At 40.3% G+C, this 25,264-nt stretch overlaps 1 protein-coding gene across 3 annotated transcripts in view; it reads right to left on the bottom strand.

The window, feature by feature from the left end:
• Positions 1–25,264, bottom strand: part of mtus1b (microtubule associated tumor suppressor 1b) — a 128,135-nt gene that overhangs the window by 86,400 nt on the left and 16,471 nt on the right. For 2 of the 3 annotated variants that reach the window (XM_061907294.1, XM_061907287.1), the window contains exons 2-4: positions 18,876–20,278; positions 18,385–18,801; positions 15,074–15,275 (exon numbers count right to left, since the gene is read on the bottom strand). In XM_061907294.1, coding sequence (XP_061763278.1) covers positions 15,074–15,275; positions 18,385–18,801; positions 18,876–19,922 — 1,666 coding nt within the window. In that variant the 5' untranslated portion in view covers positions 19,923–20,278. Of the gene's footprint in view, positions 1–15,073; positions 15,276–16,950; positions 17,138–18,384; positions 18,802–18,875; positions 20,279–25,264 lie in introns of those variants that run through there. The other variant, XM_061907300.1, reaches the window with a different exon arrangement.

Raw genomic sequence — 25,264 nt, 5'->3', positions numbered from 1 at the left:
AAATAATTTATTAATCCCCGAGGGGAAATTAAAATTTTCAGCACAATCCCATTCAAGATCAGACAATCACTACAGGGAGACAGAACAGGATCGCTGACAGGTATGCCAACTTCCGGCTTCCCTTACAAAAAAGGTGAGATACAGGTAAACAATGGGGGGCAGGGGGAGAAAATAAAAAGAGAGGTCTAAGTCTGGGCCCCTGGAGAGGGGGTCCAGACTGAGGCCAAGGGAAAAAACAACTCATAGACAGAGCACACACATAAGAGGGAAACATCAAACATCAAAAGAAGACAAAATACATTAAAGACATTAAAAGAGCAGAACAGATACAACCAGACACTTCTACATACAGCTGTGAATAAAAACTCAAAGAAACATATACACTGTGGTGGCCTCTGCGGTGTTCCACGCCATCGTCTGCTGGGGTGGGGCGAGAATGGCCAGAGACAGGAGCAGACCCAACAAAGCAACCAAGACCAACTGACTCCACTTTCGGCCGCCCACTAATTCGGCCAGAGTCCAGTCCGCATGGATGAGCGAGAGGATGCGTCTAAGGAGATTGAGGTGTCCGATACCTGCTCATTCAGCCAGGACACTGCGAAGCCTGTCCGTGCCAGTGCTCATTGCTAGCTCCGAAGCCCTGTCTCTTCATCTGTATCTCCTCCAGTCTCTCCAAACAGACTCTAGTGTGACAGAGACCCAGCAGCTGGTCTCTATGGCCAAAAGGCTCCCGGGAAGCAGATCCAGGGGTCCACAAAAAAGCACCGCAGAAGTCACGAAAGTGCCACCCCTTGTCACACAGTCCCAAAGGGTCCCCAACCTAAATGCAAAAAAAAAATATATATATATATATATATATGTACATATGTATATACATATATATATATATATATATATATATTAGAGATGCGCGGTTTGCGGTCTCATCCGCGGAGTCCGCGGATAAACCGCGGGTCGGGCGGGTGGCATGACGAAAAAATTGATTTTAATTAGATTCGGGCGGGTGGCGGTTGAACCATCCGGAAATATTTGATATACATGGTTCTGGGATCGGTGTCCTTTGCCATTCAAAGAGCCATTTAAGACCCGTGTCATAAAGCGAAGAAGACAATAGGAGACGCTAATATTCTCTAGAATGACTGCCGGCAGTCACCCAGATAATAAGTATTAGGGCGTGCTATGAAGCCATTGACTTTGTCGCCTTCTACAACATGTATAATCTGCTTGTCAGTCCAGCAACATGTTGTGTGTGGCTTCCGCGGCAACACGCACACGACTGCAAGGCATACTGGGTGACACAGAGTACACTAATGGTTGTGATATAAACAATTTTAACACTCTTAGTAATATGCGCCACGCTGTGAAGCCACGCAATACAAGATTGACAAACACAACATAAACGGAACACAACAAATACCCATAATCCTTTGTATCCATGAGACATCCTGACTATTTTATACACCCCGCTATCAGCAAACCCCGCCACCCTCCGACCTCCCCCGTGCGTCGGTAAGGGGGGCGGGGTTGGGGGCGCGGGGGTGTAAAATATATTCAGGAAGTTCACGGATACAAAGGATTCTGGGTATTTGTTGGGTTGCGTTTATGTTGTGTTGCTGTGAGGATGTTCTCCCGAAATGTGTTCGTCAATCTTGTTTGGTGTGGCTTCACAGCGTGGCGCATATTAGTAAGTGTTAAAGTTGTTTATATCACAACCATCAGTGGACTCTGTATCACCAGGTGTGCCTTTCAATCTTGTACGTGTGATTGCGGAAGCTGCACACAACATGTTGCTGGACTAACAATCGGTTCGTACATGTTGTTGAAGGTGTCAAAAGCAATGACTTCACAGCACGCCCATATTCTTGTCATCAGGATGAACGCTATTGGATACTCGCGAGAACGTTAGCGGCTCCAATTGTCTTCATTACTCTGTGAAACAGGTTTAAATAGCTCTGTGAGTGGTAAAGGTGGCCGACCTCTGATGTATTTCAGCGGGCGGTTGGCGAGTGGGTACGGTTCTGATAAAATGTTGGTTCGGGTGGACGGCGGGTGGATGACGAATTTGGTGATGCGGTTGCGGATGATATAATTGCCTATCCGCGCATCTCTAATATATATATATATATATATATATATATATATATATATATATATATATATATATATATATATATATATGTATATATATATATATATATATATCTATATATATGTATATATATATACATATAATAACACATGAAAACAAGAGGGAAACACAAATGGATGACACAAGAGCACAGAGCTCCTGCCAACAGCAGCCACTACAAAGGCGCCATCTTGGAAAAAAAAGGTGAAGGGGAGACAAAGACAATGCGGGCTGCCGTCGCGTGTGCTTTCTATTACCTGGTCGAATGCATTTGGACTGGCTAAGCAGATTGTATCAGTTATTGTCCGCCATTTTTGTCACGGACTCCACGTCCAGGTCCAGAGTATAAGGTCCAGAGTATATAAAGTCACCAAAAAGGAATGGACAATGAAGGTGAAGGCAAAAGAGTGGCAAGTGTCCTGACCAGATATTTAAATCCCTTGGTCGATTGATGCAAAGGGGTAGAAAAGCGCTATACAAGTACAACCATTTACCATTTACCATTTCAATGCCGGAGACACTTTAACGTCATGCCCAGGACACTGACTTTATATACCCTGGACCTAGACGTTGAGTCCGGGACATACATGGCAGACAATAACCGATACAGTCTGCTTCACCAGTCCAAAGGCATTTGCTGTTTTCCGTAGTCTTTCCTCGTCGGCCAGGTAATATAAAGCACACGCTACCTTTTTTGTCACAGCCACAGGAGCCCGCATTCTAGTTGTCTCTAATTCGACAAATGGACAAAGTTTTCCGGTAAGTCGAATCGCAGCTGACCCCTGACATTTGAAAGTTCTCTTGCCGTTGTATCCCAAATAGCTGCAATCGCTTTCTCTTAAGGTATTCATTTGTGATTTCCACAAGCGTCTGTACATGTAGAGGAAGGAGAAACACGGGCATGTCTGGATGACTCGCCTCCATATTTCCAGTGGTTATCTCCGGTTGTTATGAACCTGGCTGCAGCACATTCTTTCTGACGTCACTTCCTCTCCGAACTCAATTTGTAAACGATCGATGAGTCCATACAAAGCTAAGAGCTGGGAATTCAAGAAATACACGGCTCAATTACCCGAGTGAAATAATATCCAAGAAGGGGGACCTCAAACGATGGGTTAGTGTGGCTAAATAATTATTTTTTAAGGAGTTATCCGGCTTAATGTAGACAGGGCCTAAGTTGCAAGGGAAGACGTGAAAAATGGTTTGAGTGCACAGGCTCGCCAAGAGTTTGTAGGTGTGGGGTAAAGGTTTATTGGTTTTATTGTTGCAATGGAATGCTAGAAGTTAAAAAGGTATATTGATATGTTGCATGATAAGCAGGGTTTCCCACAGCCTGAACTAAAGTCTTTACAAGCTGCTCTGCTTAGTTCTGCGTCTGCCTCTGTCAGTATGTCTCTCCAGCACCCAGCCTTGTCCCACCCACAGAACCATCTGATTGGTTACACGTGGAGCGGTAACAGCCAATCAACAGTGCGTATTCAGAGCGCATGTAACAGCCAATCAGCAGCGGTATTCAGAGCGCACGTAACATGGAGTGAGCAGAAAGGTGTTTTTAGCAGGTAAGGCAGCGGACTCTCCCCAAATGATAGTAAACACCTCCGAGTCAACGACTAGTAACATCACTTTAAGCCCGGTGACGTTCTAGAAACAAGCGGCAGCTCAGCTCGCTCGCAGTCCCTGAGGTGAAGGCTAATTACCTATTAGCGTAACGTTAGCTCACTGTGCAGTGTGTGTGCGTGCGTGCGTCTTTGTGTGCGTGTGTTACGGACAGCAAAGCCCTGTCTGAGAGAAAGACAAGCAATATTGACTTACAGTTAAAAACTAAGTTATTTCACTTGTCCTTTTTTCTGTGTTGAAGCAGCAAAAAACAACTTTATGTTTAATGAAGAATTTCTATCTCTGATAGTTGATACAATAATGTAACTGCATCATAAAGCCTACATGAACTCCATGGTGTTCAGGGATGAATAGTCTATTGTACTATTTTTTTTCAGCTATAGTTACATTAATCATTAGTAATGTAGCAGCCTAGTTTTTAATGGCAGGGTCCCTGCTATCACATGTTGATGAAAATATAACATTTACATAATAAAAATCAACTACAGGCTTCCCAAAAGGAACAAGTGGCAGAAAATGTATGGATGGATGGAGTTGAACATATGTCAGCATGTGGCCCCACTTTTAATTCTTTTTTTCAAACGCTTATTGCAAACGCTTACTTACAGTAAGTCATTAATTTGACTTTGTAAGTCATTATTTTAGTATCTCGGGTAACTAGGACTGTTTTGTTTTTACTTTACGGAAAAAAATATCAAGATATATATGGTATATTGCCATTCAGCAAATGGAGCGGAAAACACAGCCAAAAGTTGTAGGCTTCTTCACGCGTGACGAAGCCAGCCTACTTCACCACAGTCTGTAGTCCATTGCCCCCCCCCCCCCCCCAGTCTGAAGTGGCAGCGATGAGGTGGAGACCTGATGGCGACAGGCCGAGATGTACCGATCCTTGCACCCACCCACCCCCTGGAGAGTCAACACCTTACCTAACACATTTTCTGGGGGAAACACTGATAAGCCTATGTATCCTGGAGACATGGCTGAGACCAAATTTTGGTTTTCGGATAAGAGGATTTGTGACTGTGAGATGTGATCGGGCTTAGGGTTTTCAGAGGTGGGTGGGCAACCTTTTATAAGACAAGATGTAAGGACCAAGGATATGCGTCGGTTGAAATAAGGACAGGGGAAAGTGATAAATATTTACAATCCAGGTAAAAAAAAAGTTGTATCTTGATAAAATTGTGCACATTGAAGGCATTGAGGGGAGTAGAATGATACTATGTGTGGATTTAAATGCACACAGTAATTTGTGGGGGTGTTAGGAATGATTTAAATGGGGTCGTAATTGAGCATCTGTTGGTGGAGAAGACAATAGGCCCTGGAACGTCTGGTTACTGAATCTATAGGTTCCTGTAGAAGTGTGTGGTTGGTGTTTCCACCGCATGTCAAAGTTCACGATTTAATATTTTTCTATACTGATACCATGTTAATAAACAGACGATATTAGGTCACAGTTCTTTCACCAAAAAGTAATTAAAATACAAAACAATCATATAGAAATCCATATTGTTATTTCTTTTTACAGGTTATTTACAGATAATACACCTTAGATATTAATATACATTGGCTCAATTTATAAATAGATTCCCCCCGCGACCCGAAAGGGAATAAGCGGTAGAAAATGGATGGATGGATGGATTCTTATTTAAGTTATTTAGTTCCTAGCGCATTCAGAGTGCACACACAAACAAAAGAATCTATTGATGTTTGGAATCTTAGTCTGGGGGTCAAGAGACAGCAGTTTTGTTCCTGAAGATCAGCAAGGCCAGGACAGACGAGTCATTGTCCATCAGAATGTGAACTTTAAGTCCGAGAAGTTTCATTTTTACGGAATCCAATGGTGCCACACGGCAAAAGCCGAAATCTAAGTAAGATTGAATATCTCAAATAAGGGCGATATTTGCTTATTTTCAGTCTGATAAGATAATTCTTCTCACTAAGCAGATTTTATGTTAGAGTGTTTTACTTTTTTTAAGCATTTGTTGCTGAGATTTGATGACCTATATTGAGTAAAAAATGCTGGAAACTAGAATATCAACTGATGGAAAGCTGTGTCATCAACACAGTTTCAGTGTTCATTTATTTACACACATACACACACATAACACTCATCTACTCATTGTTGAGTTAAGGGTTGAATTGTCCATCCTTGTTATATTCTCTGTCACAATTTTAACCATATATATGTACAGTAGATGGCGGTATTGTCCTGTTTAAGAGTGTCACAACATTGCTGTTTACGGCAGACGAACTGCTTTACGGTAGACGAAAACATAACTGCTGTTGTTGTGTGTTGTTACCGCGCTGGGAGGACGTTAATGAAACTGCCTAACAATAAACCCACATAAGAAAACAAGAACTCGCCCTTGATCATTCTACAGTTAAAACGTCATTGGGCAGGCATGCTGTTTGAAAAGTGGGAAAGCGGACGTGAAAACAGGCTGTCCTTACTCAAGTCCGCATTGAGCTGGAGGGGGCGTGGCCTTCAGCTCCGCGTGAATTTCGGGAGATTTTCAGTAGAAAATCTGTCCCAGGAGGTTTTCGGGAGAGGTGCTGAATTTCGGGAGTCTCCCGGAAAATCCGGGAGGGTTGGCAAGTATGAGATAATGGCACTAGCATTTACTTACGTAATTATTATTATTATTATTACTATTTATTTACTAGCATTTACGGCATGTCGCAGTTTGGAAAGTGGCTGTGCCAGTAACCTGAGGGTTCCTGGATCAATCTCCACCTTCTACCATCCTAGTCACGTCTGTTGTGTCCTTTAGCAGGCTTCTTCACCCTTGCTCCTTATGGGTCCTGGATAGCGCCTTGCATGAAAGCTCCCGCCATCAGTGTGTGAATGTGTGTGTGTGAATGGGTGAATGTGGAAATAGTGTCAAAGTGCTTTGAGTTCCTTAAAAAAAAGGTAGAAAAGCGCTATACAAGTATAACCCATTTACCATTTAATTTAAGAATATTTTTCAACATATTGAGCAAAAAAAGTCTCCTTTTTTTCTCCTAAGAAAAGTGAACTTGTTATTAATGAGAATATACTTATTTTAAGGTATTTTTGGATTATTTGAGGTTTGCTAATTTTACTTGTTTTGGAAAGTCTTGACAAGCCAAATTTTCTTGTTCTATTGGCAGATAATTTTGCTTAGTTCAAATGAAATACCCCTCCTTTTTGGATTTTTTTTTCTTGTTTTTGTACAGTAACTTTTTACAGTGCAGTCTATGTCGACTAGCTGACTGGCGTCGACATAAGCGAAATAACCAAAATCCGAATTATTTCAAACTTACGGTAGTAGCCTTTCCTCTCTTTGTGCATATTTGTAGTTGCATTTTTCTAGGAAATACTGACTCCCACCCCCTAAGCACACTGGGAATCAGCATTACTCCTCTCTAGTCAGTTTTACTAGTTACTTTATACTTTTTATTGTCTCGTTTTTTACATGAATGAATGAATGAAATAAGTTTATTTGGGTCGTATAATCAATCAACCATTTTGTGTGATCAGTTTTACAGTACAGGTTATACGTAAACAATCATACACATTTACACACAAAAGAAAAGAAAAAGAATGACCGAAAAAGGAATAAGCTTGTATTTGCCTATCCTATACCTTCACTGAAAATTAGATTGCCTGGAACAACAATGTTAAAAAAAAAAAATCAATGGGATGAAAGTAATTGTTACTATATTTTATAATTTTCAATTATTTCACCTTTCAAGGTTTTCTTAAACCTTACAAAAGAAGTGCATGTCTTCAGCTCATCAATGAGCTAGTCCCACCATTTAGCTCCTAAAACTGTAATACATTTGTATTTTATATTCGTTCTTGCTTTACCTTTTTCAAAAATCAATATCCCCCCGTAAATTATAGTTTTCTCCTCTTAAATGAAATAGCCTAAGAATACAAGCTGGAAGGCTGTTGTTCTTTACTTAAAACATAATTTCAATTGTTTTTAAAAACACAATGTCTGAAAATTTTAATACATTTGAACTTATAAATAATGGATTGGTATGTTCATGGTAGCACGCTTTGTGTATTATTCTCCCACTGCGCCACGGCGTGGCGCAGTGGGAGAATGGCCGTGCGCAACCCGAGGGTCCCTGGTTCAAATCCCACCTAGTACCAACTTAGTCACGTCCGTTGTGTCCTGAGCAAGACACTTCACCCTTGCTCCTGATGGATGCTGGTTGGCGCCTTGCATGGCAGCTCACTCCATCAGTGTGTGAATGTGTGTGTGAATGGGTAAATGTGGAAGTAGTGTCAAAGCGCTTTGAGTACTTTGAAGGTAGAAAAGCGCTATACAAGTACAACCCATTTATCATTTATTTATTTAATGACCCTTTTTTGAAGTTTTGTTTTTGGGTCTATGTTTGTTTTATAAACATTTCCCCAAATTTCAAAACACTACGTTAAATATCAAAAAATAAAATAATAATACAACATATGCAGGAATTTCTTATTCAGTATGTGTCTTACTTTATAAAGAATAACAATAGATTTGGATATTTTTCCCTTTATACATTCATTATGCGGTTTCCAACACAGTTTATGATTAATTATTATTCCCAAGAATTTAGTTTCATATACTCTATCAATTTCCACTTGATTTAATTTTAATTTTGCTTCACAATTTGTCCTTGCACCACTAAAAAACATAAATTTAGTTTTCTCATCAATTAATGATAACTTATTAATATCAAACCATTTTTTTAGCTGAATTAACTCAACCTCTATAATCCTCAACAGTTCCTTCAAGTCTTCTCCTGAACGATACACATTTGTATCATCTGTAAACATAATAAATGATAAATGGGTTGTACTTGTATAGCGCTTTTCTACCTTCAAGGTACTCAAAGCGCTTTGACACTACTTCCACATTTACCCATTCACACACACATTCACACACTGATGGAGGGAGCTGCCATGCAAGGCGCCACCCAACACCCATCAGGAGCAAGGGTGAAGTGTCTTGCTCAGGACACAACGGACGTGACGAAGTTGGTACTAGGTGGGATTTGAACCAGGGACCCTCGGGTTGCGCACGGCAACTATTTATTAGATACTGAACAAATATAATTTAGGTAAAGTATAAATAACTTAGGTCCCAATACTGAGCCTTGTGGAACCCCACAAGTTACTATTCTTGGCTGTGATTTAGTCTTATTAATTTCCACATATTGAGATCTATTACTTAAATAACTACTTAACCACTGTTGTGAACCAACTCTTATGCCATAGTTTTCCAATTTTTGCAGAAGTAAGGAATGATCAATTGTGTCAAAAGCTTTACTTAAGTCAATAAATACTCGAACGGTGTGTTGCTTTTTTTCTATTGCTGTAGTTGTTTTCTACAAAGTCCATCACTGCTAGAGATGTAGATGGATTACTCCTGAACCCATACTGATGGTCATTCAATAGCTCATGTTTGTCAATGAACTTATCAAGTCTATTTACAAATCATTTCTCAAGAAGTTTTGCAAATTGAGGTAAGGACACAGGTCTGTAATTTGAGACCATATGTTTATCACCATTTTTATAAATTGAAATAATTTTTGCGATTTTCATTTTGTCAGGAAAAATTCCAGTTGATAAAAATGTATTGCATGTATAAGTAAACGGCTTCAGGACACAATCCATCACTTCTTTAACAAGTGACATATCCACGTTGTTACCATCGACAGATTTTTTGTTTTTAAACTTTCTGACCATTTCTAACACATCACGTTGACAAACTACGCCCAGAAACCTTGAATTTTTTATGTCAGATACATGCTTTAACTTTTTCTCATCCTTCATATTAAAATTAATATTTTTTGCCAAATTTGGGCCAACATTCACAAAAAACTTATTGAATTCCTCAGCTATTTCGTCTATATTTTCAATAATTGAGTTGTCATCTGTTACCAGATATGCTGTAAAATTATTTTTGCAAGATTTTTTAATCATAGTATTAAGCACATGCCAAGTTTCAATTATATTATTTTTATGTTTATGCAGCAATTGTTCATAATAGTTTTTTTGTTGCAGCCTCATGATACATGACAATCTGTTTTTATACTTTTTATATTTGTCCTCATTTTCCTTTATCGATTCTTAATAAAGTCCTTGTAAAGCCTTTTTTTCACAGGCTTTTACTAAACCCCTTGTTATCCATGGTTTCTCCCTCTTTTTAGTATTTTGCTTATATTCTCTCAATGGACAAGGATGGTCATAAAGTGTCAGAAATATATCCAGGAATGTATCGTATGCTTCATTAGTATTCTCCACAAAAACATTTTGCCAATCTTGATTGAAAAGATCAGCCTTGAATGCCTTAACTGCTTCTGGTGATTTTATTCTAACACAATTATTTATTTGTCTTTTTGTTTGTAAGTTTTGCTCGTTGTTCATTTGGATCCCTGTAAAAACAGGCAAGTGATCACTTACATCAGTCACTAAGAGTCCACTTTTTCTCTTCCCATCAAATACATTTGTAAAAATATTGTCAATTAGTGTTAAGCTGTCCTTTGTTATTCTGCTAGGTTTTACAAATAGTGGAAAGAAACTCAAGCTAAACATAAGATTAATTTGAGTACATTGCCTCTTAGAGTGGTCTTAGGCCATATTGTATATTGCATATTGTGTATATTGTGTTGTTTCTGTATATTGTGTGGTTTCTTCTTTTTTTAAATGCAAAGCACCTCAGGGAAGCAACCTAAATTTCGTTGGACCTGTACTTGTATTTGTACATGCACAATGACAATAAAGATCATTCATTCAATCATATTGTCATATATTCTATACTTTTATTTCACAAAACTGCCACAGTAATTCTGTTGTATGTCTTGACTACAATGAAGTTCAAACTTTTGCACATGTGCAAATCCTTCTTTCCGTGTCCAACAATTGAACCTTTTGTTAGTAGTCCTGGAAGAATCCAGATAAATACTGCCATGTTTTTATCACGCTACATATTTTGCACTGAACAGGAAGTTGTTATGTGCACCTTCTGTTGTTTTTTCACTAGACAGTACCAAGTATCAATCAATGTTTATTTGTATAGCCCTAGGTCACAAGTGTCTCAAAGGGCTGCACAAGCCACAACGTACCTGTTCTATAACTGTAAACAAACTATTATTTCTTAAAAAAGTTGCCCCTAGGACTGGGGGTGTGCCAAATATTAAAACAGAATTGAACTGTTTTGAGAATTGCTACAACAAAACTAATACTAGATGCACTGGGTGATCAACAAAACTGCTCCCGCTAAATTGTTCGTATCTTTGATGATATATTGTTGAAAAAAGATTACAATAGCCCATGTTTGAGAAGCCAATTCTTAGTTCCAACGGATATGTTGGGCATCGCCCACCCGTCTGTCAAATTTCAAAAGCCAATTTGGCCCCTGAGCCAAAGAGTTTGCCCACCCCTTCCCTAGAATCTGAAATTTGACTGTATGTTGAGAAAAAAACAACCCTATATGTCAATTTCAACTTAAGCTGCACTTTTCAGTAATAACAACAAATTGGACTGGGAACTGAGTTGGTCTACGTAGACATGGTCCGTTACCTTACAGTTTTTTTTTTAATTGCAATTGAATTGCCTGTGAAATTCTCCTGATCTGATTTTATTTTATTTTTCTTACTCCTGTTGGTATCATTTTTCAGTATTGGTCTTATTTGGTAAATTTTCTGGATTGTAAATTTGCACTTTCTCGTGCATTACTCCGATCACTGAGAAGTAGAACTGCAAAAAGCATACTTGCCAACCCTCCTGATTTTCCCGGGAGACTCCCGAATTTCAGTGCCCCTCCTGAAAATTTCCCGGGGCAACCATTCTACCGAATTTCTCCCGATTTCCACCTGGGCAACAACTTTGGGGGCGTGCCTTTAAGGCACTGCTTCCTAGCGTCCTATACAACCTGTCGTCACGTCTGCTTGTCCTCCATACTAACAACTTTTGCCGGCCCAAAAACACAATATATGCGGCTTTTACACACATGAGTGAATGGATGCATACTTGGTCAACAGCCATACATGTCACACTGAGGGTGGCTGTATAAACAACTTTAACACTGTTACAAATATGCGCCACCATGTGAATCCACACCAAACAAGAATGACAGACATTTCTGGAGAATATCCGCACCGTAACACAACATAACAAATACCCAGGACCCCTTGCAGCGCTAACTCTTCCGGGACGCTACAATATACAACCCCCCGCGCCCTACCATCTCCCGAATTCGGAAGTCTCAAGGTTGGCAAGTGTGGCAAAAAGTGTTTTAAGTTCAGCACATCAGTGTGTAACTGGTTCCGACTGAATTTTGTCATATGAAAAGTGTGTTTTTATATGGTAACAGCAAATCCTTTTTACGAAGTAGTGTATAGTTTTTACAAGAGTGTTTCATTTAGCGAAGGATCTGAGGTGTTCTGCTAATTGTGTGGATGGTTGTGCTAATTGTGTGTGGTGTTTGAAAAAACCGGGCCCTTTATTCAAAATTGTGCTGAAACAATTGAAGAAAACTGTGACCGAAAATGGTCACCTAAAAGGCGAGTTGTTATACAGTCAGTGATCCGATTAGTGCGTCAGTGCAAATATGAGTAAGGAGACTCCAACTGGGGGAAAATTTGGCTTCAAAATAAACATTGGCAGAACTTAAAAAAAACAAAGAGATTTGCATATGATGCATCGATGCCGTTTTTTTATCAAAGCACACGTTTAAAACCTTAATTCTGGCCTGATTTAGCAATTCCTTTACCACTTTTGACATGTGTTAGGGCTGTTTGGCCACAATACCCAGCAATATATTTGAAGGAGAAAAGGTAAGGCCTTTAATCTCAGGAACACCATGTCTACCGTCAAGCATGGTGGTGGGAGTATTATGCTCTGGGCCTGTTTTGCTACCAATGGAACTGGTGCTTTACAGCAAGTAAATAGGACGATGAAAAAGGAGGATTACTTCCAAATTCTTCAAGACAACCTAAAATCATTAGCCTGGAGGTTGGTTCTTGGGCGCAATTGGGTGTTCCAGCAGGACAATGAAACCAAAACACACGTCAAAAGTGGTAAGGGAATGACTAAATCAGGCTAGAATGAAGGTTTTAGAATGGCCTTCCCAAATTCCGGACATAAACATGTAGACAATGCTGAAGAAACAAGTCCATGTGAGAAAACCAACACATTTAGCTGAACTGCATCAATTTTGTCAAGAGGAGTGGTCAAAAATTATTTTGGTAGCCATCCACAAGCTTCTGGTTGAATTTTTGACAAAATTGGTGCAGTTCAGCTAAATGTGTTGGTTTTCTGACATGGACTTGTTTCTTCAGCATTGTCCACATGTTTAAGTCAGGACTTTGGGAAGGACATTCCAAAACCTTAATTCTAGCCTGATTTAACCATTCCTTTACCACTTTTGATGTGTGTTTGGGGTCATTGTCCTGTTGGAACACCCAAATGCGCCCAAGACCCAACCTCTGGGCTGATGATTTTAGCTTGTACTGAAGAATTTGGAGTCAATCCTCCTTTTTCATTGTCCCATTTACTCTCTGTAAAGCACCAGTTCCATTGGCAGCAAAACAGGCCCAGAACATAATACGAACACACACCATGCTTGACGGTAGGCCTGGTGTTCCTGGGATTAAAGGCCTCACCTTTTCTCCGACAAACATATTAATGGATATCGCTCAATCTTTGTTTCATCTGACCATAGAACTTTCTTACAGAACAGGCCTGGGCAATTATTTTGACTCAGGGGCAAAATTTAGAGAAAAAAATGTGTTTGGGGGCCAATATATCTATTTTTAGGAAAACTAATACAAAACCTCACAAACAAGTCTGATTGATTGCTAAATATGTTATGACAGACCCCCTTAAAAAACGGAAAGGAATTACATTTTTTTCTACGAACGATAAAACCCTGAATATTGAGAACATATGAACGTCACACCCCCTCTCAATCAACATATTTTACAAATGCAACAAAAATGCAACAAACACAGCGAAATTTGAACACGAAGGGTAAAAAACCAAAAAACCTCTACAGTTCGATATATCTGATACATCACAAAGCTTTAGAACTTTGTTAAAAAAAATCTCCTTCTGAGTCTGTCCCTGACACCCACATTTCAGGCTGGCCGCTCTGGAAACACTCTGTGGAAACGCTCCCTGCCCACACTGCTTAGTGCCTTGTCTGACCTACTGTGACGTACAAACTGTAGATTACCATAGTAACTAATAGGGTTGTACGATATACGGGTATTAGTACAGTACCGCGATACTAATGAATCATATTCTGTACCATACCGCCTCTGAAAAGTACCGGTCCACCATACCATAAGATTTTTTTGTTAAAATAAAGCCAATAATGCATTTTTTTCTGGTCCCCTATTTAGAAAAGTATAGAAAAGTACCGAAAAGTATCAAAATAATATTGGCATCAGGACAGTAGTCAGTAAAATATCATGCACTGTATAGTTCAAGACTTACGGTAATTTGAAAACATCACTGCACATCATAATGGCAGCTACACTTTCCATCCTAAAGATCTAAAAAAGTTATTTGGGAATGTCCGGGCCAGATTGAAAAGCTTAACGAGCCACATGTGGCCCCCGGGCCTTATTTTGCCCAGGTCTGTTCCAGAAGGTCTTATCTTTGTCCATGTAAAACTTGCCAAGGGACATGTAAGCAAATATTAACATTGCTGTATGTATACTTTTGACCCAGCAGATTTGCTCACATTTTCAGTAGACCCATAATAAATCTGTAAAAGAACCGAACTTCATGAATGTTTTTTGTGCCCAACAAGTATGTGCTCCAATCACTCTATCACAAAAAAAAAGTGTTCTTGAAATGATTGGAAACTCAAGACAGCCATGACATTATGTTCTTTACAAGTGTATGTCAACTTCGGACCACACTTTGAAGGTGATTAGTAAATACATACAGCAACAAGTTGTGGTGTAAATACTGACACATATGGAATTCTGCAGCAAACAACACTCATCATGTAAATGACCCTCTGCATATTTAAAGTACCCAGACCAGTTTCTGTTTACTATAGTGTGTCTGTCAGTGTCGGGCAGAAGCTTGTGTCAGGTTTTTGTAAGTGTTGCCAGCCCAGATGTGTAATTTGCACACAACATTGTGCGTCTATGTGTTGCATAATGGTATGTGGAAGGTATGTTTCAACTGTGCGTCAGACTATTCCCTGATCCTGATGCTGAGAGAAACTTGTTCCATGACACATGGCACACATGCACACAGATAAGACATATTGTGTCTTGCGGTGGTTTTGATTTGAGGTTCCTAAAAAAGTAAATTACGGGTGCTGAAATAGCTCATGTTTGACTCACCCGGGCTTTGAAAGTGTTTCACTCGCATCGGAGATCCATCTCCGGCACTACGTCCGACTTCTCTCCCCACGGGTCCATCCGTTAAAGCTTGCCGGGACCCAAGGCCATCTGGATCTGGAGGTCTGGTGGCTGGAGGCGGCACCCTAACCCCTCGCGTGCTTTGCCCCTGCTGTCTTGCAACGGGTCCCAGCTTGGAGACGTTCTGCAGGAACAGTTGGGGCTTAGTGACTAGACTCCAACCGAGGGATCCCAGCTCAGACCTGCGCACTGAGACCATGGTGTTAGCCATTCCTCCTCCACGGTCACAAATGTGGACTGAGGGAAGTGAGGAGGAGGTGGTGAGGGAGACGAGGGGAGGAGTAAAGGACTGTGTGTGTGTGTGTGTGAGTGTGTGTGTGTGTGTGTGTGTGTGTGTGTGTGTGTGTGTGTGTGTGTGTGTGTGTGTGTGCGTGTGTGTGTGTGGTGTGTGTGCAGAAGGGAAGAAAATAGTGCTACAACAAAGAGACTACAAATATTCCAATTGTCTTAAACTTCCAGGTTGCGTCCATATCTCCATTGAACAGTCATACCCCAAAGTACTCATGTTCTTCCACTATGACTTAATAAACATGAGCACACATGGTGTGAGTTTGGGACTGAAGGGGGTGCTGTCTTTGTGTCTTACTTGCTCTATTCCAGTGTTTTTCAAGCACCAGCCTGGTAAGCCGTGGGAGTTGATCTAGTTTCACCTATTTGGGTTAAAAATATTTTTTGCAAACCAGTATAAATAGTCTGCAAATGATGCGTTGTTGTTGAGTGTCAGTGCTGTCTAGAGCTCGGCAGAGTAACCATGTAATACTTTTCCATATCAGTAAGTGCCAGCCGGTAGCTAATTGCTTTGTAGATGTCGGAAACAGCGGGAGGCAGGGTGCAGGTAAAAAGGTGTCTAATGGTTAAACCAAAAATAAACAGAAGGTGAGTGCCCCTAAGTAAAGGCATTGAAGCTTAGGGATGGCTGTGCAGAACGAAATTAAAACTGAACTGGTTACAAATTAAATAAAAACAGAATGCTGGACGACAGCAAAGACTTACTGCGGAGCAAAGATGGCGTCCACAAAGTACATCCAAACATAACATGACAATCAACAATGTTCCTACAAAGAAGGATAAAAACAACTGAAATATTCTTGTTGTTGAGTGTCGGTGCTGACTAGAGCTCGGCAGAGTAACCATGTAATACTCTTCCATATCAGTAGGTGGCAGCCGGTAGCTAATTGCTTTGTAGATGTCGGAAACAGCGGGAGGCAGCGTGCTGGTAAAAAGGTGCCTTATGCTCAAACCAAAAATAAACAAAAAGTTAGTGCCCCTAAGAAAAGGCATTGAAGCTTAGGGAAGGCTACGCAGAACGAAACTAAAACTGAACTGGCTGCAACGTAAACAAAAATAAAATGCTGGACGACAGCAAAGACTTACTGCTAGATATGTCCGATAATATCGGACTGCCGATATCAAAAGCCGATAAATGCTTTAAAATGTAATATCGGAAATAATCGGCATTGGTTTCAAAATTCTCGGTATGCGTTTCAAAAAGTAAAATTTAGGAATTTTTGAAACGCCGCCATACACGAACGTAGGGAGAAGTACAGAGCGCCAATAGACCTTAAAAACACTGCCTTTGCGTGCCGGCCCAGTCACATTATATTTACGGCTTTTGACCAAGGCATACTTGGTCAACAGCAGTACAGGTTGTTTGCGTCACGTTTATGCCAAGTAAGTTTTGTTCGTTTCATAGTCTATGCTAAGTCCTAGCTTCACGTGTTTTAGGCACGCTTGCCTTTTTTGTTCTTTGCCTGTATATTGGTAGTTGGGTGATTTATGTTTTCTAAATCAAATCCTACCTTCACGCCTTCGTCCGGAGCCGTCAGTGTTAGGTTTCCGGGAGAACGAAACGCTTAAAGTTGACCCTCACCGTGACAGAAAGGGCCTTATAATAGGCCTTAAAATTATTTATTCTAACTTTGCACAGGAAACCTCTCACTTTAAATGCAGAGGTTTCAGCACATATAAATGTATGATGTTCTGTATCTACAGTAAAAAGAGTGATTTCAACAACAACAGCTGACGTGTTTTAGACACACCCTCTGCGGGGGACGAGCCCGGGCAGGTTTTGTACCAGATCTTTAAAAGCAGCACGTACATGTACAGGGTATATGTGGACCATGCCCCCATCCACATGCCTGTCCCTGTCTATCACATGTATGGTGCTAAATCTCTAGTAGAAAAAATATATTATTAATTTCTAATCAGGCAATTTTACAGCGTACACCTGAGTCACATATAATTTACATTTTTCAAATAATGACATCAAGTAAGTCCGAGTCCATGGTCCTCGCCCGGGAAAGGGTGGAGTGCCAACTCCGGGTTGGGAAGGAGCTCTTGCCCCAAGTAGAGGAGTTCAAGTACCTCGGAGTCTTGTTCACGAGTGAGGCAAGAGTGGATTGTGAGATCGACAGGCGGATCGGTGCGGTGTCTTCAGTAATGCGGACGCTGTATCGATCCGTTGTGGTGAAGAAGGAGCTGAGCCGGAAGGCAAAGCTCTCAATTTACCGGTCAATCTACGTTCCCATCCTCTCCTATGGTCATGAGCTTTGGGTTATGACCGAAAGGACAAGATCACGGGTGCATACAGCCCAAATGAGTTTCCTCCGCCGGGTGGCGGGGCTCTCCCTTAGAGATAGGGTGAGAAGCTCTGCCATCCAGGGGGAGATCAAAGTAAAGCTGCTGCTCCTCCAAATCGAGAGGAGCCAGATGAGGTGGTTCGGGCATCTGGTCAGGATGCCATCCGAATGCCTCCCGAGGGAGGTGTTTCAGGCACGTCCGACCGGTAGGAGGCCATAGGGAAGACCCAAGACACGATGGGAAGACTATGTACCGGCTGGCCTGGGAACGTCTCGGGATGCCCCGGGAAGGGCTGGAGGAAGTGGCTGGGGGAGAGGAAAATCTGGGCTTTCGGATCGGTGGAAGATGGATGGATGGATGAATAATGACATACTGAGGCTATGTATTTCAGAATGTATGAATACAAGCCCATCGTGGAAACAAGGACAGTGCATGGACAATTAAACCCATAATGACTATTTAATAATAACACAAAGTCCATATGCTACTACTTTGAATGTTCCGGCTGATGGCCACACTAAACTATTTCGTAGTCACTTCATTCTGCACAGCCTCTTCCTGGATCCTATTTAGATTCCAAATGATCATTTCAGCATAGGTCTAATGCAGATCACATAAGATGAAGACATGTTTTATTAAAAAAAAATACTTACCAAAGTATGGTTGCCTGGTTTATCCGCGTTGCCGGCGGCCGGTGGAGTTTGAACCACACATTTTTCACCAGGTAACTCCTTTGTATGTGTCGACTCTACATTTACTTCATGATTATCAGACACCTCCTGAGCGTCCTTTCCGGGTCTGGGGCTGTGTTTTTTCTCAGTCACCTGTGAGTCCAAAACACTGGGGTAGTCCGAAGGAATTCTACGGATGGTCCCGCTCTGCCTTTTTGACTTTGTGGAATCCCTGAGCATTGTCTTGTGGCTGCTTTTGACGTTAGCGCAAAGTCCTTGGATGGGTTTCAACCCCGCGGCCACTCTGACAGTACCGGCGGATCTTTTATCTCCATTACAAACTTCCACCTCATCCTTCCTGGGAAGCATTTTTCTTCCGAATGTTGAAACGGATTTACTCTGCAACGAAATAGACAAGTTCAGCACAAGAAATGGGAAAATAAACATTAGATTAATAATAAAAAGTACACAACCTGTCCAATTGTTTTCAATGGGGAATGGGTGGGCTGTGAGTCAATTTTAGCCTTGATGTTTTTAAAGTCCCGTTTAGGAAGCCTCTTTTCCACATGATTTGAAATTTCCAAAGTGGTTGTCTTGGGGTTTGTACTGCCTTGGTGGCAACAGAGGAGTTTTGGGGCCATCACAAGATTTTCAGCTATGTTTGATAACGGGGCAAAGTCCTTGGCGTCTTGGACAGGACATATTGCAGAGGGAGTAAGACATGATTTGCAGCTGGTTCCACTGTCCTCAGATGTTATGTGAAGTGTATCCTGTTTGTCTGGTAACAACATCCCTGATACCGGGGTATGATCTACGCTCATAGCTTCAGTGGGTGGCGTCTGTGCCAAGTTCCCTCTGCTGAAGAGGCTTGGCTTGGACGTGTCTGTGAGAGTTACAATGGTTCTCTGCGCACCAGTTTCCGAGTTCAATGACAAAAACAAGGCTTCATCTTCACAGTCGTCGTCGTCATAATCTGCAAGGATTTCTGTTGCCTCCGAGTCTGGAGTTGATGAGCCAAGTCTGTTGTTATGATTACAACCAACTGTACTGGATGTCAGAGCCAGGGACAGTGCAAAGCTGCCATAGTCCTGCCAGGTTTCTTGGTGTTCATGAGCGCTAGCATCAAGGTAAACAGATATAGAGTTGTCGTTAGAATCTGACAGATCAGTTGCTGTTTGCATTTTCTCAAATGAAATATCATTTTCTGCAAACTGGCTTCTGTTCAGTGAGTGTTGGAGTGCATCCTCGACAATTCCTTCCGTTTTGGTCATTAGAGTCGTTGCCAGGGTGACTTGGAGCGAGCCATTGTTGTGTGGACTGACAGCACAGCCACTGTTGATGCTGCTGCGACTGCGCACAGACTCCGGAGACTCTCCCAGGCAGGAGGAAGACGACGAAGACGAGGAAAAAACCGGAAAGGCGTTCCCATTGTAGTCTCCTGTACTTTGAAGAGGGAGTCTCATACTTGTCTTTCTCTTCTTCACATCAGTGACGCTCTCACCTGGCTTGGAAACGCTCATCTTAACCAGGATCAATAGCGTTACCTGAAAAATGTTATCGACGCCCGCTTTTAGCCGACCATAATAAGTTTCCTTGAGATTTTCAGTTTCTTTGTAAGTTTACCGTTGCTCCTGAACCTCTTTATAGGCTCTGAAAGGGTATTTGATCAAAAGCCCAATCCATGATTTGATAGTCCGCCGCTAACCCTTCATCTTTGGGGGGGAAAACAGTTATGCGCACAGTTGTAGTCCCTTCACTTCGCTTCACAGAGTTGCAGCATACCCAAAATTCAGGAGTGTCATTGTTTTCTGTCAGGATAGAACTGTGCAAAACTGAACAATACTCTACAAAAGTATTGAGGTTGTTCTCATACAATCTGAAGAAAAAGAGCAGAAGAAAGGAAATACGTGTTAACATGGGAACAATTACAATACAATATAAAATGACAAAAACAGAGGTTTGTTCTCCCAGGATGCAAACTAACTATTCCGGACAGGACTTGAAGGTATGAACATATTTATTGATTAATTAATCCTACACAATACAAAAGACAGGAACTAAAACAAAAGAAAAGCGTGCCATTCGCACAAAAGGCTAAAGAACAAAAAACTCAGGAAACATAGACGTTAACATTAAGCATGAACTATGGACATAAAACAAACAAGACGTACTGTGGCATGAAACAACTAACACAACTATGCCATAGCACAACATGAAACTGTGGCATGAAACCAATAATGACGCCAGCACAACTGACTGGCAAAAGTGGGCTTAATTCGTATCTCTTGATTGGAAACAGGTGTGTGTCCCGAACACCAGAGGCAGGTGAAAATCTTAAGTCGCTATGGTAACTAAAACAAACAAGGGTGCACAAAAACAGGAACTAATGGAGTCTAAAACTAACAGAGCATAACAAAAACATGATCCGGACCGCGGATCATGACACCCACACAAACACACAAAGGCATTTCTTTTCAGATTCATTTATCAAGACAGTAGTGAACATACTCCCTTAGAGATAGGGTGAGAAGCTCTGCCATCCGGGAGAAACTCAAAGTAAAGCCGCTGCTCCTTCACATCGAGAGGAGCCAGATGAGGTGGTTCGGGCATCTGGTCAGGATGCCACCCGAACGCCTCCCTAGGGAAGTGTTTAGGGCACGTCCAACCGGTAGGAGGCCACGGGGAAGACCCAGGACACGTTGGGAAGACTGTGTCTCCCGGCTGGCCTGGAAACGCCTCGGGATCCCCCGGGAAGAGCTAGACGAAGTGGCTGGGGAGAGGGAAGTCTGGGTTTCCCTGCTTAGGCTGTTGCCCCTGCGACCCAACCTCGGATAAGCGGAAGAAGATGGATGGATGGATGGATAGTGAACATACAAGACAACTTGTCTTTTAGTAGTAATTAAGCAAAAAAAGGCTCCTAATTTAGTCTGCTGACATACGCAGTAACATATTGTGTCATTTATGTTCTATTATTTTGTCAACATTATTAAGGACAAGCGGTAAAAAAATTATTATTAATCTACTTGTTCATTTACTGTTAATATCTCCTTACTTTCTCTTTTAACATGTTCTATCTACACTTCTGTTAAAAAATGTAATAATCACTAATTCTTATGTTGTTTGGATGCTTTACATTAGTTTTGGATGATACCACAAATTTGGGTATCAATCCGATACCAAGTCGTTACAGGATCATACTTTGGTCATATTCATAGTCCTCATGTGTCCAGGGACGTATTTCCTGAGTTTTTCATGAACACCCCTGCTTATTTCAGCAAGACCATGCCAAGCCACATTCAGCACGTGTTACAACAGCGTGGGTTCGTAAAAAAGAGTGCGAGTACTTTCCTGGCCCGCCTGCAATCCAGACCTGTCTCCCATCGAAAATGTGTGGCGCATTATGAAGCGTATTATACGACAGCGGAGACCCTGGACTGCTGAACGACTGAAGCTCTACATAAAAAAGAATGGGGAAAAAATCCACTTTCAAAGCTTCAACAATTAGTTTCCTCAGTTCCCAAACGTTTATTAAGTGTTTTTAAAAGAAAAAGTGATGTATCACAGTGGTGAACATGCCCTTTCCAAACTGCTTTGGCATGTGTTGTAAACATGAAATTCTAAGTTAATTATTTTAGTTTGAACATCAAATATATTGTCTTTGTAGTGCATTCAATTGAATATGAGTTGAAAAGGATTTGCAAATCGTTATATTCTGTTTAAATTTACATCCAACACAATTTCCCAACTCATATGGAAACAGGGTTTGTAGTAGTGGCCTGGTGACGGTCTTAGCAATGACGCTTGGAGGATTCTCCGGACTATCAGTGAGTACTGTAATCTACATTAGAACTGGGGTTGTACGGTATACCGGTAATAGTATCGTACCGGGATACTAATGAATCATATTCAGTACTATACCGCCTCTGAAAAGTACTACTATGATTTTTTGCCATCACCACATCATCTTTCTGTTTTTTTTTTTAATTTATTTATTTTATTTATTTAAGAACTATGTCCCTAGACACATGAGGACTTTGAATATGACCAATGTATGATCATGTAACGACTTGGTATCGGATTGATAGCCAAATTTGTGGTATCATTCAAAACTAATGTAAAGCATCCAAACAACAGAAGAATAAGTGATCATTACATTTTAACAGAATTGTAGATAGAACATGTTAAAAGAGAAAGTAAGCAGATATTAACAGTAAATGAACAAGTAGATTAATCATTCAAGTTCTACCACTTGTCCTTAATAATGTTGACGAAATAATGGAATGATAAATGACACAATATGTTACTGCATATTTCAGCAGACTAATTAGGACCCTTTGTTTGCTTATTTACTGCTAAAAGACAAGTAGTCTTGTATGTTCACTATTTTATTTAAGGACAACATTGCTCTTCGATTGCAATAAGAAACATATGTTTATGTACCCTAAGATTTTTTTCTTAAAATAAAGCCAATAACGCAATTTTTTTGTGATCCCCCTTATTTAGAAAAGCATCAAAAAATACCGAAAAGTATCAAAATATTGATATCGGGACAACATTATTAGGAAGGCAAGATTGGTTAATACAGACCTCTCAAATATAGCTCAAATTATGGGGACTTATGCCGATCCCAGATACACATAAGCCATACTTGCCAACCCTCCCGAATTTTCCGGGAGACTCCCGAATTTCAGTGCCTCCCCCGAAAATCTCCGGGACAACCATTTTCTCGAATTTCTCCCGATTTCCAGCCGGACCTGAGTGAGGACAGCCAGTCGTCACGTCCACTTTTCCTCCATATAAACAGCGTGCCGGCCCAGTCATGTTATAACATCTACGGCTTTTAGAGAGTGTGCAACTGCACACACAACAAGGAGACTATAAAATATGTCTCCGTTATCCATAGGTTTATCCATAACCCATAAACTAGGCAGGCACAGAGCTATTTCTCAGTGTGTGTTTATTTCAGCTGGCACGTTAATGCGCTGATACACAATATCCGCATTCCCATCATGCATGGCTTCAAAACTGCGGCAAGTAGTAATGTCCAAAAAAAGATAGTGACAGGGAATTGAAAGAGGATGGACGATTCAACCCTAAACTCACTCCTTTCCTGCAAATTAAATTTCCAGGTTTCTGCCCATACCTATGCTCCTTCAAAGGCTTTGCTACTGGCTGCAAAGCATTGCACTTTCAAATACAACAATGAGTAGAGGAGTGTTATGTGTGTGTACTGTATATGTGTAAATAAATGAACACTGAAATTCAAGTATTTTATGTATATATATATATATATATATATATATATATATATATATATATATATATATATATGTGTATGTATATACATATAAATATATATATATATATACATATACATATATATATATATATATATATATATATATATATATACATATACATATATATGCATATATATATACATATACATACATATATATACATATACATATATATATACATATATATACACATATATGTATATACATATATATATATACATATACATACACATATATGTATATACATATATATATATATATACTGTATATATGTAAAATATACATATATATATATATATATACATGTATATCCATACATATATGATAGATGTATGTATACACATATATATATATATATATATATGCATATATTAGGGGTGTAACGGTACGTGTATTTGTATTGAACCGTTTCGGTACAGGGATTTCGGTACGGGGATTTCGGTTCGGTTCGGTGGTGTGCCGAACGAGTTTCCACACGGACATATTAAGTAGCGTACCGCACGTTGTGTAAACAAGCACAACGAGGCACAACACAAGGCATGCTAGCAGCGACTGGGCTATGAGGGACTGACCATACGTCCTCTTTTCACCGGATATGTCCTCTTTTGGGGCTGTCCAGGTGGAGTTTCTTAAATGCCTCAACTGTCCGGCATTTTAAGTGTGTGTTGCGTGTATTTTCAATGTACGTTCAGGGTTAAGAAGGGGTTAAAAACAAAACAAATTGTGTGCGCAGCAGCATTCGTGAGGGAGGGGCAGAGACAGAGAGAGCGAGAGAGTTATGATAAACATGCATGCGTTGCCAGGCTCTGCTTTTTACCCATAGATTTATCAGATTTTATTTTTTATTATCTATAGCAGGGGTGTCAAAAGTGTGCCCCGGAAGCCATTTGCGGCCCACAGCTTATGTTTTAAAGGCCCACGGCACATTCTAAAAATACAATTAAAATAAACAAAAACATTAAAAAAAGTGAAATAAAAAAGCTAAAATTTTGAAAAAGTTGCAACGTTGACTAATAAAACAAAGCTGTTTTTTTTCCAACTGTCACTGCTCAAAACGTGATATTGCATCAAAATCAATGTTATTATGAATTATTGACCTATCCAAGGTTCCCATTACTTCACATCAAATATTCCACTAAGAAATATATTTTTTGCTGGAAGATTGTGGAAATTTGGTAAATAAATGAACAAAAAATGGATATTTTGTTGTTTTCTTACGGTACCGAAAATGAACCGAACTGTGACCTCTGAACCGAGGTACGTACCGAACCGAAATTTTGTGTACTGTTACACCCCTATTATATATATAATATATATTTTTTATATATACATATATATATATATATATATATATATATATATATATATATAAGAAATACTTGAATTTCAGTGAATTCTAGCTATAAATATATGCACAACTTGGTTGCTTGGTTACCCCCCCACCCCCCAAATAGGTCTCAAGGTTGGCAAGTATGACATAAGCAGGTACCAATTGGTAAGAAAAACTGTTGTTGCATAGCAAGGCCCCTTTAAAAGCAAGACTTTGGACTCCATAAACCCAG

The sequence above is a fragment of the Nerophis ophidion genome, linkage group LG01 (genome assembly GCF_033978795.1).
Source record: "Nerophis ophidion isolate RoL-2023_Sa linkage group LG01, RoL_Noph_v1.0, whole genome shotgun sequence".
Classification (NCBI taxonomy): Eukaryota; Metazoa; Chordata; class Actinopteri; order Syngnathiformes; family Syngnathidae; genus Nerophis; species Nerophis ophidion.
Note: the sequence above shows the minus strand (reverse complement) of the source record. Positions and strands in the feature narration are given on the sequence as shown.